A 16,106-nucleotide genomic window follows, 5' to 3' on the forward strand; every position below is an offset into this window, starting at 1 on the left:
CTTTCTGGGGCCTGGGTCCAAAATACCTTCAACTATCCCTCCGTAAATACCTCCCCTCTCGAGCCCTTCACTCCTCTACCTCTAACTCCCTCAGGGTCAGTCGTATTTCAAAGAAACAAGCTTGAGGTAGATCTCTGTCTTTGGCCTTTGGAACTGCCTCCCTGCCACCTTGAAACTTGAGGAGAACCATCTACGGTTCCGGAAGCTCCTCAAGACCTTCCTCTTCGCTTCTGCCTTCGCCCCGCTTCTCCCCTCCTGATCTGCCTTTTTCCCTCGGCACTCTGCACCTGGCCACCTTCTGCCCTTCGGGCCCAGGCACCTGCTCAACCTGCCATCCTCCTGCACTGCCTCCGGGCCACCCCTTGCACAGGGGCCTGTGTCTCTACCCATACAGTTCCCCTCCCACTCTTCTTCTGCACTTATCAGATACTCCCTATCTGACTAACCTAGCACCTTTGCCTCTTACAGGCTGCACTACCACTGCTAACACTCTATTTAATTATTTATGTACTTACTTTTTATTTTGTTTCTCTCCTATGCTCTGCACTTTCCCCCTTTTTCCCTTCCCCATGCACTTGCACGTTCTCAGTGTCACTGGACCTTGTAAGATTGTTGTTTTTGTTTCTCCCCTGTTCCCCTCTTTGCCTGGTCACGCTCTGAAACACCTGTGTAAGAGCGCGATATAAATAAAATATCATATCATTATACAGGTCTGGTGCAAAGTTGGCTGCATGTCAAGCCTGCATGCATCTACTTTCAGGCTTCAGAGGTTGGCAAAATAGGGAAAGCAGAGCACTCATAGGACACCCCATACTCTGAGCACTCGTTACCTCATACATGCAAACAAACATCCTGAACAGCATGCCAGGGAGATGGGAAAGATAGACACATTACAACAAAGCATTTGTTGCGGCACAATGAAGTCAATTGCCACTTGATGTGCTGTGGTCAAATATTTCTACACTGTACAGAAGCTTTTAGGCACAAGGATTTTGTCAAGTGACCGAGGACACCGAGATGGAATGTCTTGTGATGATCGTAACAGAGACAATGTCAGAAAAAAAAACATGCTATTACTGCAACTTGCAAAAGGCAAAATACATAGGGGGTCATTATGACTTTGGCGGTCGCCTTGCCGATAAATACCAGCACGGCTGCCGCCAGAGTCATGAATTTTCCGGCACCCGGGAATGGCCAATTACCGGGGCTTTACAGCCCCGGCGGACCCGGTAATTGCCCATTCCCAGACGCCGGAAAATATTACTCTCATTCCCATTTGAGTCCAATTGGACTCAATGGGAATGGGGAGGACGGATGCACCGGCACCATTGATGAATGGTGCCGGTGCATCCGTCAAGGTCTGCGAGCGGGTGCCGTTCCGCCCTCCAGGTGAGACCTGACAGGGGGAAAGGCAACCGCTCGCAGAACTCGTAGTTTGCTGGTCTGGAAACATCAGTACTGGCAAGCCTATCGGTACCGTTGTTTCCGAACTGGCAAACTTATGAGGCCCTATAGTCTGAAATGGATGCTTATTCTACTTTAAAATTGGTCGTTTATCACAATATCACCAATACATATTTATCACAAATACAACAGCACAGCCACTCCAGGGGGCACCTTGCTTTGATGAATTATGCCGTTGCAGGTGTTTTTTTTTTCTTCCAAAAATGTTTAAAGAACATTTTTTCTAAACATTTTTTTTCTTTTTTCCAAACCGGCCCAGCCATGGGCAGAAACCGGCCCCCACTCCCTAGAGATGATTTCGGCCCGGCCATGGGCCGACAGGCCGAGGGGCGAATCCAACCCTATGTGTTGTGCAGCAGCACGTGTTCACCAGGTGTACAGCGTACAAACAGGACTTGATCACTGCAAGTTCAACTTCCAGGTGTGTCCCTAATGAGCATGCTTTCGACAGCGGCATGGGTGGCAAAACTCTCTTCCATGTGCTATGAAGGGGCCTGTAGTCCCAAAAGTTATGTACGGTTAGGTGCTAACAGCATAGTCCTCTGCAAAGTGGAGAGGTTTGTCATCCTTGAACAATGCTTCTAGGGCTTGCCACAAGACAGTGCTCTTTGAATAGATGTCCTGGGATCGGGAAGACGTTACATGTCTGTACAACAAAAATTATATACCGAATGCATGTTTCATCGAAATTTTTCCGCCAGAAAATGTTTTACCGAATTTATATTCATGAAAAGAAAAATGCTTATTTACCAAATTTTTTTTAACGAAAATAACAGCAGTTTTGTTGATACATTGAGAGGTCTGATGCCGACATTGACACATTGAGAGGTCTGAGAAAAGAACCCTTACATTTTGAATTATTACAATGCTGTACTAAATGGAATTGCGAAAACAAACAATAAATTACAAGGTTGGCACAATGGGTTGAGACCATCTTTTAAAATGTACAATCCAAGCTTATGGAGCTTTATTAGACAATTAAAAAGAGAACAAAGTCACCTAAAAAAGCAAATTGCGCAAGTAAATACATGTGAAAAAACACAACGGAAACATTATTGAGATACCCAAAAGAGACCAAAAGAATGCGTTTCATCATGCGAAAACCAAGAGAAAATGACATAGTTGAACATATATAGCCTTCAACATAACGTGTTCAAAAGAATCCCGAGAGAAATCCATAGACAAATCAACAAATGTCAGAAATCCAGGAAGAAATCCACCGGCACAGAACAGCAAAACGAGTGAATGCAATGAAAAAGGCATCAAAATCCTTAAAAAATCTCAAATAAAAAACAAGACGAACATGAAAGAAATCCAGGAGAGATCCATTGAAAAAGTCCACAAAAGTTGGAAATCCAGGAAGAAATCCACAGGCACGGAACAGCCAAACCAGTGAATGCACGGAAAAATCCATCAAAAATAAAAAAAAAATAGGAAGGGAACCAGTCGAAAAAAACAGTAAGAGGGACTCTGAAGAAACACGTCGCAAACGCAAAAGTAGGAAATCCAAAATGGCCGAAACGCACAAACGTCAATATAAATGAATGGAAAAAATGGACAGAACAGCGACCGCAGGTGGTCAAAAAAGATATCTACATGAAAAGTTGCATTTAACAGTATAAAGTTATTATATTATAAACATTTTAACATTTTTAATGTAAAACAGTATATTTTCCATAAAATTAAATTCAATTTATGATTTTTTTTGATAAAGCAATTCAGTAAACATTTTTCAGTGAAAATTCTCTCGATGTAAATTCTTTCGGTGAAAAATCTGTATACCCTGGAAGACCACATCAAGCCAAGTGGCAGAATATGTCTTGGAGTCTAGTGCCTGCAGCAAAGTCCCCTGGTGTGCAAGTATATCCCTTCCTCAACATTCACAATACAATGTACGAGAAAGCATTCTGCACTTCTAGCAAAGCAGAGAGAAGTCGACGATCTCCAGTCATGGCAACGTGGAGTCATAGGACAGGCAACCTTCCGCAAGGGAATAGTGCATCATACAAAGGCTTTTCTCAAAGGGTACAATCCCCACTGCAGTCAGCCTTTCATCTTATTCAGGCTTCATGAAACCACTCTCTAATCATTGACAAGTTTCCAGTGCCACTCCTCAACATACACTGGTCTGTTCAACTTAGGCACAATAAAGATAGTCTTAATTGAGCGTGACATTGTTTTCAGCTGTAGCTTGATTTTCCGCTAACACACCGTAGAGTGAACTTATCAATTGTGGGCATTCGCTTGTGAAATAACGGCTGTTTCACTCCTTCAGTTCACAAGCACTTCATGGTGCAAAAAGGAGGTTTTGTGAGCTTTTCAAAGTGAAAGAAGCGATTTCAATTCTAACCGCTGTTGAGTGGAAATATTCTTTACTGGACGTCACCACATTGACCTGACTTATGTTAAGGCTTATTTGAGCTCATTAGGCCAGCGACTTAAAAAGGTCATAGCAAGAGTTGTTTGTACCCACTGGCAGAAGACGCATTCTGTGCATACGTGAACTTCAGCTTTCACATATTAAGCATGCAGTTCCGCTGGTCAGACAAATGTCAGTTATTCAAAAAACAGTGTCAGCTTTTTCTTAAATCTACAAGAAAATGATGAAAACAAATGTACCGGAGCAAAGCTAGGGCTTTATTTGGCTTCACCTTTTCCACTCCCTACTGGTTGGGCTTTGTCACTTGTTAACGCCCTCCTGTTCCTGCTGCATGTGGCCCTATGCTGTACCGGTTGCTATGCCATACATCTTCCAGGCCCTCTAATACATCCTTCACACAGGCCCCTTTGGCGCCCTTCTACATGGGTTGCCCGGCCCTCTTCTATTCACTTGCTTCACATGTCCCTGTGTGGTATGGTGTGGTATGGCATGGGTTCTCTGCAGGGTTTTGTAATCCTAGCTTTTTTGTCTCTCCACAATTCTAGTGAAAACCTCTTGGAAAGATTGTGTCAGCATTATGACTCGGTGCAACTCTGGTGCAGAGTATGTTTTCTCATGTACTCTTGTGTTGGATGTTGTTGCAGGACACCTGGTATGAATTCCGAGTGCTAGCCGTCATGCAAGACCTCATCAGTGAGCCAAGTAACATTGCCGGTGTCTCCAGCACAGGTAAGGGGGAAGGTGAGTGCTACCACTTTCAACCTCTGCAGCCGCAGCATTATATTTGTTACACAGAACACTGGCTGTTTTGAAGAGTGGTGTTTAACCGCCCACTGGTTACACCCCAATGTTGCACTGAGAGCAGTGACAAAGCCCAGCAGCGTGTGAGGATCATCTGAGTAGAGGAGCATTAACTTCCTACTCATAGCCTGACCAGATGTGTAGGGGCCAGCTGTGCTGCCATTGCCTGGTGACAAGTTTAAACCACACTCTTTCATCTTCCTTTCCTTTCTAAATTCTCCAATAAGCCAAACCTCGTGCATTGAGTGATTAGCCGCTCTGCGCTTGACTAAATTACCATTGAGTGAAATTGAATGCCTGGCTTGAGGAGTGGGCTGAGGTTTGCCCCCTAAACTTGGCTCCCTGGGACAGGGGGCAGAGGGGCATGCATACTGTGGAGCAAACTCTGGCCTGCAGCAGCCAAATAAACTACAAACTATCGATATGATTTCACCACAATAATGCATCTGCTCAGTGTGTAAATTCTATACTTTATGGGGAATTAAATGACAATAAAGTAAATCACAAAGGAACAAATATTATGATTTTCACTGCACCAGGATACGCGCTCCAGAATGTGTAGGGAATCTCTTTACAAATGAAAGAGTAATGCATGGGTAATGCCAAATAGACCAGGTGAAGCCCTGGAGCAGATCAAGAATATTATTCATGGTTAATCGGCGAAACACTTCAGACACGGTCCAGTGCATAATCCAAGTATTCAGATAAACGGCAAAGGAGCAAAGACAAGAACAGCAACACATTGAGGAGTCTTGTCACGTAGCATCTGACTCAGGGCAGCAATGCACTGATGACACCTGATAAAGATAGCCACCAGGCTTGTGCAGATGAAACTGGGCCATTATGACGGAATAAGCAATCCCCCCCAGATAGACACCTGGATATATCAGTCTTTAAGGCAACAAGTAATATGTTGCTATGACACTCCAAGAGCAACACTGTGCACTTGTAACTCCAAGATCCCTTCAGCCTCAAAGTGCCAAGTAGGCCGAGCCTGGGCTTCTGGGAGGAATGTGGAGGCCATGGAAGTCGGAGCGCTAGTTGACACCATCAGCACAGCCCCTGGATATTGCAGATGTAGTGTGTTGAGCAAGTTGCTGGGGGAACACATCATCTGGTGCTTGACACCTAGCAAGCCTCTTAGCTCTCTTCGCTCCCCATTACATAAAAAACTGTACTGTCTGTGCTCTCTGTCTGTCTCGTCATAATTCCCTCACACTGGAGATTGTATTACATCATGCTATTAGAGGAATTGCAATGATATTACATCCTGCTGCAGCAGCGGCTTAGCAAGGATTATCTTATCCCTTTCATAACTGATTTCAGAGGGAGCTTGTTCACCTGTTTACAGGGGAATGCCAGTAACAAACTCCAACGCAGAAAACCCAGATCTATGGAGCTGGTGAGCAAGCTGTTCTAGTGCCATAAGACGAGAGCAAGGGCTCTGCTATTCCTAACCCTGGGCTGGGTGACAGACTTTCCTATTCATTTCTTTCTTACCATTCCAATATCCCACAGATCCAGGGGACACACAGGCTCACTGACAGACTGCTCAAGGCTGCAGCAAGCACAATCTTCCTCTGCATGTCATTGGCTGCCTATGAACCCCCTTGATCCTCATAGCACTCCCCCAGGGCTCAGATGAACCAAGACCACCTCATTGAGTGCACTACACCCTGAGAAATGTGCTCAAAGTTTGATGATCAGTCCATGGTTTTAGTAACTTTTGTTAATTTTGACCCAGATGTTTACCAAAATTCGCCACTAATCTACATAATTTTTGTGAGTTTTTGTTAAAACGTTGTTCGTTGCTTTGTCAGTCCAAGAAAGAATTCTGTGAGCAAGTAGCAGGAAGTGAAACCTTGTATTTGATGAACAAAAAAAGTACAAGAATTGTCCTACAATAGGTGTGAGTTAGACTCCAGGGCTCCATTCTACAGATGTCCTGTGAAGAAGGGGTCAATGACTATGTACTGGACCATCTTTGTACTTCTTTTGCTGGTCCGATATATGGTGTCATAGCCTGCCACATGTGTGAGTTTAATGTCCTGTCGCTGCTTGTTTGCTTCCTAGGAAGAGACCTGTTGGGATGCTCGCGTCTAGAGGTCTTGGAAAGGTGTAAGACTGTTCCTAATTCTCCTGTGTTCCCTCTTCGGCAGACATCTTCCCACCACCAGATCTCCCAGAAGAGGGACTGGCTCGGCCAGTCTTGGCCGGGATTGTGGCCACAATTTGCTTCTTGGCTGCTGCTATCCTTTTCAGTACCCTAGCTGCCTGCTTCGTTAACAAGCAGCGGAAACGCAAATTGAAGAGGAAGAAAGGTGAGCGGGAGAGTTGGCAATGTAGATTGTGTGGTGGGATGGTGTGAAAGTGCATGCGCAAGAGAGGGAGGCTCAGGTTGGGAGGGCAAACATTGAATTGGCATTGGGAGTTTCATGCTCAAATGTGAGTGAATAGACAATAAGATGGAGCGCCAATTTCGCCCTTTAAGAAGATGTCAGAGGGCGGATAATGAATTAAAGCATGTGGAGGTTGTGCACTGTGTGCACCCAGCAAGGTCTTGCACGTATAGCACAGCGTAGCATATCCTTTGGGGGGTGTGTTTAGAAGCCCCCGGAAAGCTTGTGGAAACACTTCCTGACCTTGTGGATGTTTCATCCAGTCAGTAAAGTGGTTCCCACATTCTACAGTACAGATCTGCCATGGTTTGCATGGAGTAGTATTTGACGTGTCACGAAGTGTGATGTTACTGCACCTTGTTCTATGCCTACTATTCTGCTGTGGGACCCTGCCCTGAGTCCTGGTATTTACCACTATTTGTATGTTGTTGCCGCAAGCCATGACTTTCCTACTGTGGCGCAATTTGGACCTGCTATAGTTGAAGCATAGTGTTTGCCTCGTCTTTCAGTGTTTCCTTTACAGTGTCTTTCTATCACTAGCTTTGCTGTTTTCAAACCCCAAGCATTGACATTGAGCCTGGCCTTTCCTCTGTGGCTGTTTGGTCTTCCTGTCTTACAGAAGATCATTGCCATGAGGATCCATCTTCCTATCGCTCTGTTCAATTTCAGACGCTACCTTTTGGTACTTGTCATTTTCTCATACTGTGAGGTTGTTGTGATACTCCTGACATTTCGGTGACACCACTGTCATTAGTTCTTGTGTGCTACTCGTCCTGTCATGTGGCACAGATGTGGGTCCCTGTGTTCCCAATATAGTGCTATGCTCCTCCCCTTTCCTCCATAGTTGTTGGATATTCCGTCCTCTGGGGCAGGACTGCAGCTGATCGTTGGCCCCAACAACTAGCCCTTTCACACTTTGTGTGACACAGTTTACAGCAAAGCCTTGCCAGATGCTGCAGTTGTGGAAAGGCATTTGTCAGTCTTAATACAGAAGCCTTAAAGATGTTTGCTTCAAGGAAGAAGGTAAGTGGAGAACATGTTTTTAGCAGGCACGTATGACTAGAGGGCACTTTAACTGCATATCCCTGAGATGGGAAGGATTCCTTGAATTTTACTTCCGGAAGAGACTGATGTGCCAAAAAGACAAAGGGCCTCATTACACGGAATGCAGTAAACCATGGTGCTATTAGCACCATGGTTGCCGCCGGTACCATACCAGTACCACCATGGAGAAAAGGGGAATTACCACCCTATTCCAAGGTTGGCGGGGCGGTAATTCCCCCTTTCTCCATGGCCTTCCCCATTCCCATTTTTGCCCCATAGGGCTCAATGGACATGGGGGAGGGGCTAATTACGGTACCGTAATTAGCACCAAGGTCCCTTTGCGGGTCCCAACTTTAACGGCTGGTCTACACCAGCCGTTAAGGTCGGGTCCCGCAAAGGGACCTCGTAGCAAGGTGGTAAGGGTTTACCGGTACCCTTACCGGTACCAGTAAACCCTTACCACCTACCGTGTAATGAGGCCCAAAGTATCGTCCAGCCCTTGGCAGTATTTGACATGAGGTACCTCTTCAGTGCAGTAATCTTTACCCTGCAGGTGGGGTGTCTGGAAGGTTCTCACATGGACCAGGGCATACACCAGACTCTTTCCAGAAGGCCTATGTAGGCCTAAACATAATGTGATTAACTACTTTACCATGGGCGCTTCCAATTGCACGTCGGAAGCGACTGCAACCCTGTGTTACAGTGTGGCTTGACGTTATCCCCGGTCGTTGATGGGTACTTTCCTCTGTTCCTGCGTCCTCGCTGCTTTGGCAGTGTATTCAGCCCGGACAGCAGATGTCTGAAACTGCAGCGCTCTGGCACTTTGGTTCGATGGTGCCCCTGGGATTTTAGCATTTTGGGTGCCTCTGTGTCGTGTGACCCTGACAGCCCGGATGGTGGCAGCATTGGCCAGAAAGGCCTTGATTACTGGTGGCCCTGATTCTATCCTCTGACACCGATTTCAGTGAGTTAGTGCCGTTGCTAGGGTTTGAGGGTGAGGGTTGTGCCACAGGTTAGCACAGCTTTTGTCTTTTGTATCAGTTTTTCCCTTTCAAGGGTCTTTTTGAATGTATATCAATTGTATATTAATTGAGCATATGCAAATGAGTATAGAGTATACATTTTGTGGAAAACCATAGTGTTATTCTTTGCTACTCTACGCCACTAATACGTTTTTGTTTATTGTGCAATATGTCTGCTCTAAGAAACTGTGTATCCAAAAAGCCCTCTACTCACTGGATAAACAGCGTGCTATAGTTGATACATGCAGAAAATGGTACTACGGTCGTATCCCCAATACCCAATAGGTACCGTTTGTCTGAGGTCTTGCACTCAGTTCACGCAGGAGACAGACTGCGGGTGAGGATTTCAGATGTGCTTCCTGACACTGATGACATCCTTGTTCCTACTTTTGGCAATTATTGTACAAGCAAAGAATCAATCGGCCAGCTGAATACTCTGGAGACTGTAGAGGTTGGTACTCCTGAAATCCAAATAGGATGTAATAATGACCCCAACATGTTTCCTCCCACAGCTACATACTCACCTGGAGTAAAGGGGAAGAAGGATAATCAGGAGCCATTGACACACCCCACCATACAGCCTTTGCTGGGGTCAGAGAATGCTCCTGAAGAGTATGTATTACCCGTGCACAGTGATTAAAATAAAGGTCAACCTAACCAAAAAGCTTGATTTGTGTAACAGTTTTTCTGATTTATGCACATGCTTTGCAAAACCTCATCTATCTAAAATGGACAATTCTTGGCAAACAGATCCACAACATTACTTGGACAAAATTAATAATTTTTACCAGATAGACCTACAACTTGAGAGGGTGGAACAGTCCCCGCAAACCACGCAGAATGTGACTGACTGTCTGGTATCTGAAGTCACTTCAAGCTCACATGCTGTGACATCCCCCTCCTCATTGGTTACTACTGAGTTATTGCAGGATCCAACTTCTGCATCTTCTGTTGCTGTATGCAAATCTTCACCAGTACCCTCTCGTCAACCTCATTCGGCGAATGTTAAAACTAACCTGACCACACAATGAAGTCTGTGAATTGGTAAATCCCAAATGCCAGTAATAAAAAATAAAACTACAAGAGCCTTCTTCATGGATCGAAGACATTTTATTATTACGAACATAAAGAAGCCAGGAGGGGAAGAACCCAGAGAAGCCTTACCAAAGTATTGGCATCGCTTTGCCAGAAAACAGGACATGGAGTTGTTAGAACCTCCGATTTGAAGATCCAACGTAGGGTTGAGCTGGATGACTGGTGTGCCCAGAAGAACAGGAATTGTGTCCTGGTGGGATGTGGTACCAGTAAATTACCACTTTTCTTAAGCATGCGCCAATATCTACTGAAGGGTTCTTCGAACTTGAGACTGGTACTCGACCTGAATGAGGTCTAATTCTCTGGCCAGAAATGTTTCAATTTTATTTTACTAGGATTATTTGTTATAGTTACGCTGTTTTCTGATATCTACTGGTACTCATGTTTATTCTGTCGTCACGTTTTTGTTGTTTGTGGGTTTGTCATTTTTGTGTTACTGCTCTGAGGCCTATGAGCGTGTGGCGCTTTATACAAATTAAAATAAAATATATAAATAATGGTAGGCTCTGCACATGACAAGTCTTTCTACACTTTTATACCTGGTGGTTAAGCTCCCACACAGGACATTTCCAGACAGAGAGGTTTCCAAGGCCATGGCTCTCTACCACAACACATAATACAAAGGAAGCTGGCTCAGTGGCCGGTCCTCCCTTTTTGTGAGGGTTAAGGAAATGCACAACACCGGTCCATCATGTATGCATGAGCGCGCCGCGAGTTATTGGAGCATCCCAGTTGTTCAAATGGAACATCCTATCATCAGACTGACACTCTACATTCATCGCCCATACTTTCATATGGGGCTTGCTCCCCACAACAGGGAAGTTCAAACCGTTCATGACCGCAGCAGCTGTGAAAAACCTCTTTAAAGACATCATTCTGGAAGTAATGCCACCAACAATCTGCCGCCACAAATGCAGCTGATTCCACTGATGCCCCCACAAATGCTATAGATAATCTCTGATGTCTCCACACATGCTGCAGACTCCTCTAATGCCTCCACAAATTCCACAGGGTCCTCTGATGCCTCCACAAATGTCGCTGATGCCTCCACTAATGGCATAGCGACCTCTGTTGCCTCCTGTTCAGCCTTTGCCGGTACATTCATAAGCTCTAGTTCAACCACAAGTACTGCTCTTCTAACACAAGCACTGTCGAGGCCTCCACCCCTACCAATGTTGCCTTACCACACCCTTCCCAGTAGACTGTCACAGAGGTTGCAGATATTAACTCAGGCCAACAACAGACGTTTTACAAACTAAAAAAGTTAATTGGGGATCTGTTAAAAAAATAAAATTGGGGTAGGGGCAGAGATAAGAAACATGAAGGCTTTTAACTAAACCAAAGTTGTTAGAATAGACATTCTCCTGTATATAGGTGGTGCTTCTGGACGGCCATAGAAATGGGGCTCTGAGGGAAGTTAATGTCCAAAAAAAACATTCTATGTAATTCCGGGGCTAGGTATCTCACAGCAAATTAAGGCAATAACATGCATTCTTATAATCTTCTGTTTTAGGGGTTACCATATCAACCCTCTCTGGTCTTACTGAGGCCGCTTCTCCTTGGTCCTTGTTCCCAGGTTTAAGGGGTTTCTGCTTTCATCTTTTGTAGTCTTCTTGGAGTCCTCAGCTTGCTTCACAGTTTTGAGTTCAGGGGATTCTTGCACCCTTTCAGTGACTGTCACAATGGTGTCCGGTTCTGTCTTATGCTAGAAGTCCAGCAAAGGGCGTTCACAGAATCTAGAAATACCATAGGAGGAGTCTTGGTGGGGTTTTGAGTAAGAGCATGGGGTGTGGTGCAAGCCTTTTTCCTTAACGAAGATTCCTTCAGGGAGGTTGGTCAGCCCCTATCCAAGATGGCGGAGGCTCTTCTTAAAACTGATTGGATGAGAATCTCTGATGGGGTAGTTTGGAACCTTGAAGAACATTCTAAACTGCCTTTCATCCAGGACAGTGTTTGAGGCGGTCACAGTTTTCAAGAATTGAGAACAATTTAAAGAAATAAACTAAGAAAAAATTATTTAAGATGCAGTAGAATGCAAAGAAACTCAGAGAAAGAGACTCCATCGACCAGGGGATACATGAATGCAAATACCCATGCTATGTTTCAAAAGACTTGAATAGTATATGAAGCAGGTGATCTTCCAAAGCACCTTATTAGGAGACAGGTGTAGGCGGCACACAATGAACAGCTTATCCTTTAACTTATAACTTCATCCGCCTTTTACCTGTCTTCAAACCCTGCTTTCTTGGGTTCAAGATCCCCCCGGTGTATCTCACTAGGAAGGTGTTAAGGGTAGGGAAGATCAAAAGGTTTGGGCAGGCAGTTTCCCCAAATACCTCTAAGGAGAAAACCCCAAGGTTACTGGAGCACGAAAGTAAAGGTGGACAAAGGAATGCTGGTGTGCGGTTCTTCAGTTTGTTTAAAGCTCACTTACATACTTTATTGGTACATCAGCAGGGTTTTGTGAGTTTTACTTTAAAAAAGGTAAATGCAAGACACTATATACAATTACGTTACCCCTAAGCAGCTACGTTACTAAAAAAAAGAAAACACAAAAATATAAAGAGTCCTTTAAAAATGTAAAAGTGTCTCAAAAAATGTATACAGAGTCTATAGAGTGCACTGTATAAAAAAACATTTATAATGACCTTACTTGCAAGACAACCTGACCAGCGTTGTCTCAAGGTCGTTGCTGCTGCTCTCGGGTTCTTCTTTCTTCCTGCGCTCTTTGGTAGTGACTCTTCTGGCACTGGTCGGTAGGCAGCAGCAACAGTGTGTGGCAGCCCCAAAGTTGTTACATAGGCTGGACCGCGTATGTCAAATGCAGCCCAGCACTCAGTGGCAACGTGGGCGGCCCCACACTACTCAATCCACCTGGGCCACATCTGTCAGGTGTGGCCCTGGGAGTTCTCGTGGGCCACCTGTAAATGGGTGGCCCCTTTCTTTATATCTGGCCCCAGGAGGGCTAAGAACATGTTGGGTGCTCCCCAGCTATAGAGGCCCAGGCTGCAGCGGTCACCGGTGTTGAGCGGAGCACTTCTAACCCTCTTGAAGGGTTTCTCAACTGTTACCAGCTTGCGCTGGGGACCGTTTTTGTTTTTCTAGAGTCATTGGACCCTCGCTTGCCCACGTGCGAGGGCCGCTTACTCTAACTTTTACTTTTTCCAGGAGCCACGCCAGGGATCCGATTTTGGTTTTGTTTTTTTTTCATTTTCGGGATCGCCAGCGTGGCTTCATGCCCCAGGGATTATTGCTTTCATTCCCCTGACCGGTGGTTAGATGCTCCCCCCCCTTTGAACTATCCTCGGCCATGAGGATAGCTTTGGCCTGATCAAGGAATTTATCCAGCCATGAGTTAGGACAGGGCACCGGTTGCCACCCATACCCTGAATCTTGGGTACCTCCCACAGTACCCCTGAACTCCCTGGAACCTGCTCTATAGAAAGAGGGGCGGAACACTGAGAGAAACAAACTGGTGGTATGACAGAGAGCAGCTGGGGCCTCATGTAGGTTTTCCCCTCGGACTTGACGGAGTACTCTGCACCAAGTTGGGGACTCTATCTTTCGGTGGAGGAATGGGTACGGGTTAATCTGCCACGTCCACCGTAGCAGGGGTCGATTGGAGCAGGATCGAGGAACAACCACTGAAGGAATACTTTGAGGATGGGGTTCAGATTTGCTATGAGTGGGATCTGGTTGTGTGGCTCTAGGGACCCACACAAGTGTCTTGTCTAACCATTGGTCTGGGTAGACGCCAAACTGATCGCCATTGGCATTTTCACTGGCTTCCGGCTGAACCTCTGATGTTCTCTCGGCCTCGGTAGCTGGAGAAGCTTCCGTGGATTGAGCCTTTGAAGTATCTTCTCTGGGCCATTTAGTTCAGAGTTGCTGCTGTCTCGTCACCACCCCCTTGGCCGGTTCTTCATCGCTCACCTCTGGTGTCAGCTCAACCTAATCCCCCTACTGGGAGCAGGTGGTTCCGGTGCAAGGTCTTGATATTCCCTGGCTGTCCTTCCTCTCGCAGTCGGTAGACAGGGAGCTCTCCCAGCTGATGCTCTATGATGAAAGGCTGAGACTCCCACTTGTCACCTAGCTTGTTGCGTCCCCTCTTTCCCAGGCTGTGGATCAACACACGATTGCCAGGTTGAAGAGCGTGTTGCTTCGTAGCAGCGTTTGTTCCCTTTTACCGTCTTCTCTGAGGCAGTCTGGCTGAGCTGATACGATTGCTCCAGTTGACGCTTGAGCTGTTTAACCTAGTTTGTGTCGTTCTCGCTGCCTGTTCCATCTGCGGAACACTCCAAAACCCAAAACCCAGGTCTACAGGCAGCCAAGTGTTACTTCCAAACATCAGGAAATATGTTGTAAACCCAGTGGCATCATTCTTTGTACAGTTGTATGCATGGGTCAGGGTGGCCACATGCTGACTCCATCTGTTTTTCTCCTCTGGCCTCAGAGTGCCCAACATGGCCATGAGGGTACGATTAAACCTCTCCACTTGAGCATCCCCCTTTGGGTGATATGGAGTTGTACAGGTCTTCTTGATGACAAACAAATTAAGCATCTGTCATGATCTCTGCTTCCAAAAGGTCAGGGTTTTCCCAACTCCCTTGGAAGCAGATCCATAACCCAGGTTCCGAGTGCCAACCAGTCCCAATTGGGACCTTTTGGACCCAGTCCTGGCGCCAGTGGCACCAGGTTCATAAATATCCCCAGTCCCAGCGCTGGAAGCGCCGGGCTCATAATGCTTGGGTGGACTTACCTGCAGCAGACCATGCTGCTTACTTGCCTGCCAGTTGAGCCTCTGATCCTCTTCTGTTTGGAACTACTTTTCCTGTTGGGTGGGGCAGGAACCACTCCCTAGATTCAGAACACTGGAACTCTTCTGGAAAGCAGGAACTCTTTGCTTACCTAGGCGTGGCTGTGGAAGGAGACACCTAAGCACTACAGGAGGCTATTTAAACCACACCCGATGGATGAATCTTGCTTTGCGTTATTCTGCATCCTCTGCAGCAGAACGCTCATCGTGTCTTCTGCATCTGGTCCTGGGCCTAAGGAAAAAGGCTTACCATCCTGAATCCAGTCTTCAGCAACACCTATAAAGACAAGAAAGAACAGGTTAGCATTACGGTCTTCAGTGACAGCTCTTCACTTACCTGGTCTATCGGCTGTCACCAACGCCTCGCGCTGCATTCCGGCATCTGAAAGACAAAGGCTTACCTACTCTTCGTGCGCTCCGGAGGTCTTCACACTGCATTCCGGCATCTGAAAGACAAAAGCTTACCAACTCTTCGCACGCTCCGGAGGCCTTCGGCGCTGCATCCCGCATCTTAAAGACAAAACAAGGTGCGTTTAAAGACATTGGGGAACTTTAATACTCACGTGCCATTACTCCTTTCCACATCTAACCCAGTGGGTATTCCGGCACCCTGCAGCCGCTCCGAACTTGTACCTGCAAAATAAAAAGACAGTTAGAGCGCATCGTGAAGCAGGCAACAAGCGCTTACTTACGTGCTTCCAGGCGCTTCTATTCATCACACGGGCTCCATCTCAACTCACTTCAGCCCGTCATCTGCCATCGCCGGAACCCTGCAAAACAAGAAACATCATTACTAAAGACTTTAAAGACATTAGAATTACTCGAAACTTACTGTTCGTGCAGTAAACGACGGACAGCAGTCCTCTGAAGTCAAGAGGCCTGCTCCCCTTATCCAGTGAAGAAACTGGTTACAGCACCCTGCCCCGAGGCAGATGGAGAGCACGGCGTTCACTTACCTAAGGTGAGAGCGTTAACCTTTGGGGTTCTACAGGAGAAGAGAAAGGGAAGAAGAGAGAGACATTCAATAACCCAGTTCCTTAATCCCATATTTTCTATCTGCAGACATCTTACCCTTCGAGTCAGAC

General features: G+C 46.1%; 1 protein-coding gene across 7 annotated transcripts in view; it reads left to right on the top strand.

Annotated features, from left to right (window-relative positions):
* Positions 1–16,106, top strand: part of IGSF9B (immunoglobulin superfamily member 9B) — a 1,213,970-nt gene that overhangs the window by 845,289 nt on the left and 352,575 nt on the right. For 5 of the 7 annotated variants that reach the window (XM_069614121.1, XM_069614116.1, XM_069614120.1 and 2 more), the window contains exons 15-16: positions 4,489–4,585; positions 6,805–6,966. In XM_069614121.1, the coding sequence (XP_069470222.1) occupies positions 4,489–4,585; positions 6,805–6,966 (259 nt within the window). The remainder of the gene's footprint in view (positions 1–4,488; positions 4,586–6,804; positions 6,967–16,106) is intronic. The other 2 variants (XM_069614117.1, XM_069614119.1) reach the window with 1 other exon arrangement.

The sequence above is a fragment of the Ambystoma mexicanum genome, chromosome 9 (genome assembly GCF_040938575.1).
Source record: "Ambystoma mexicanum isolate Mex_15411 chromosome 9, UKY_AmexF1_1, whole genome shotgun sequence".
Taxonomy (NCBI): Eukaryota; Metazoa; Chordata; class Amphibia; order Caudata; family Ambystomatidae; genus Ambystoma; species Ambystoma mexicanum.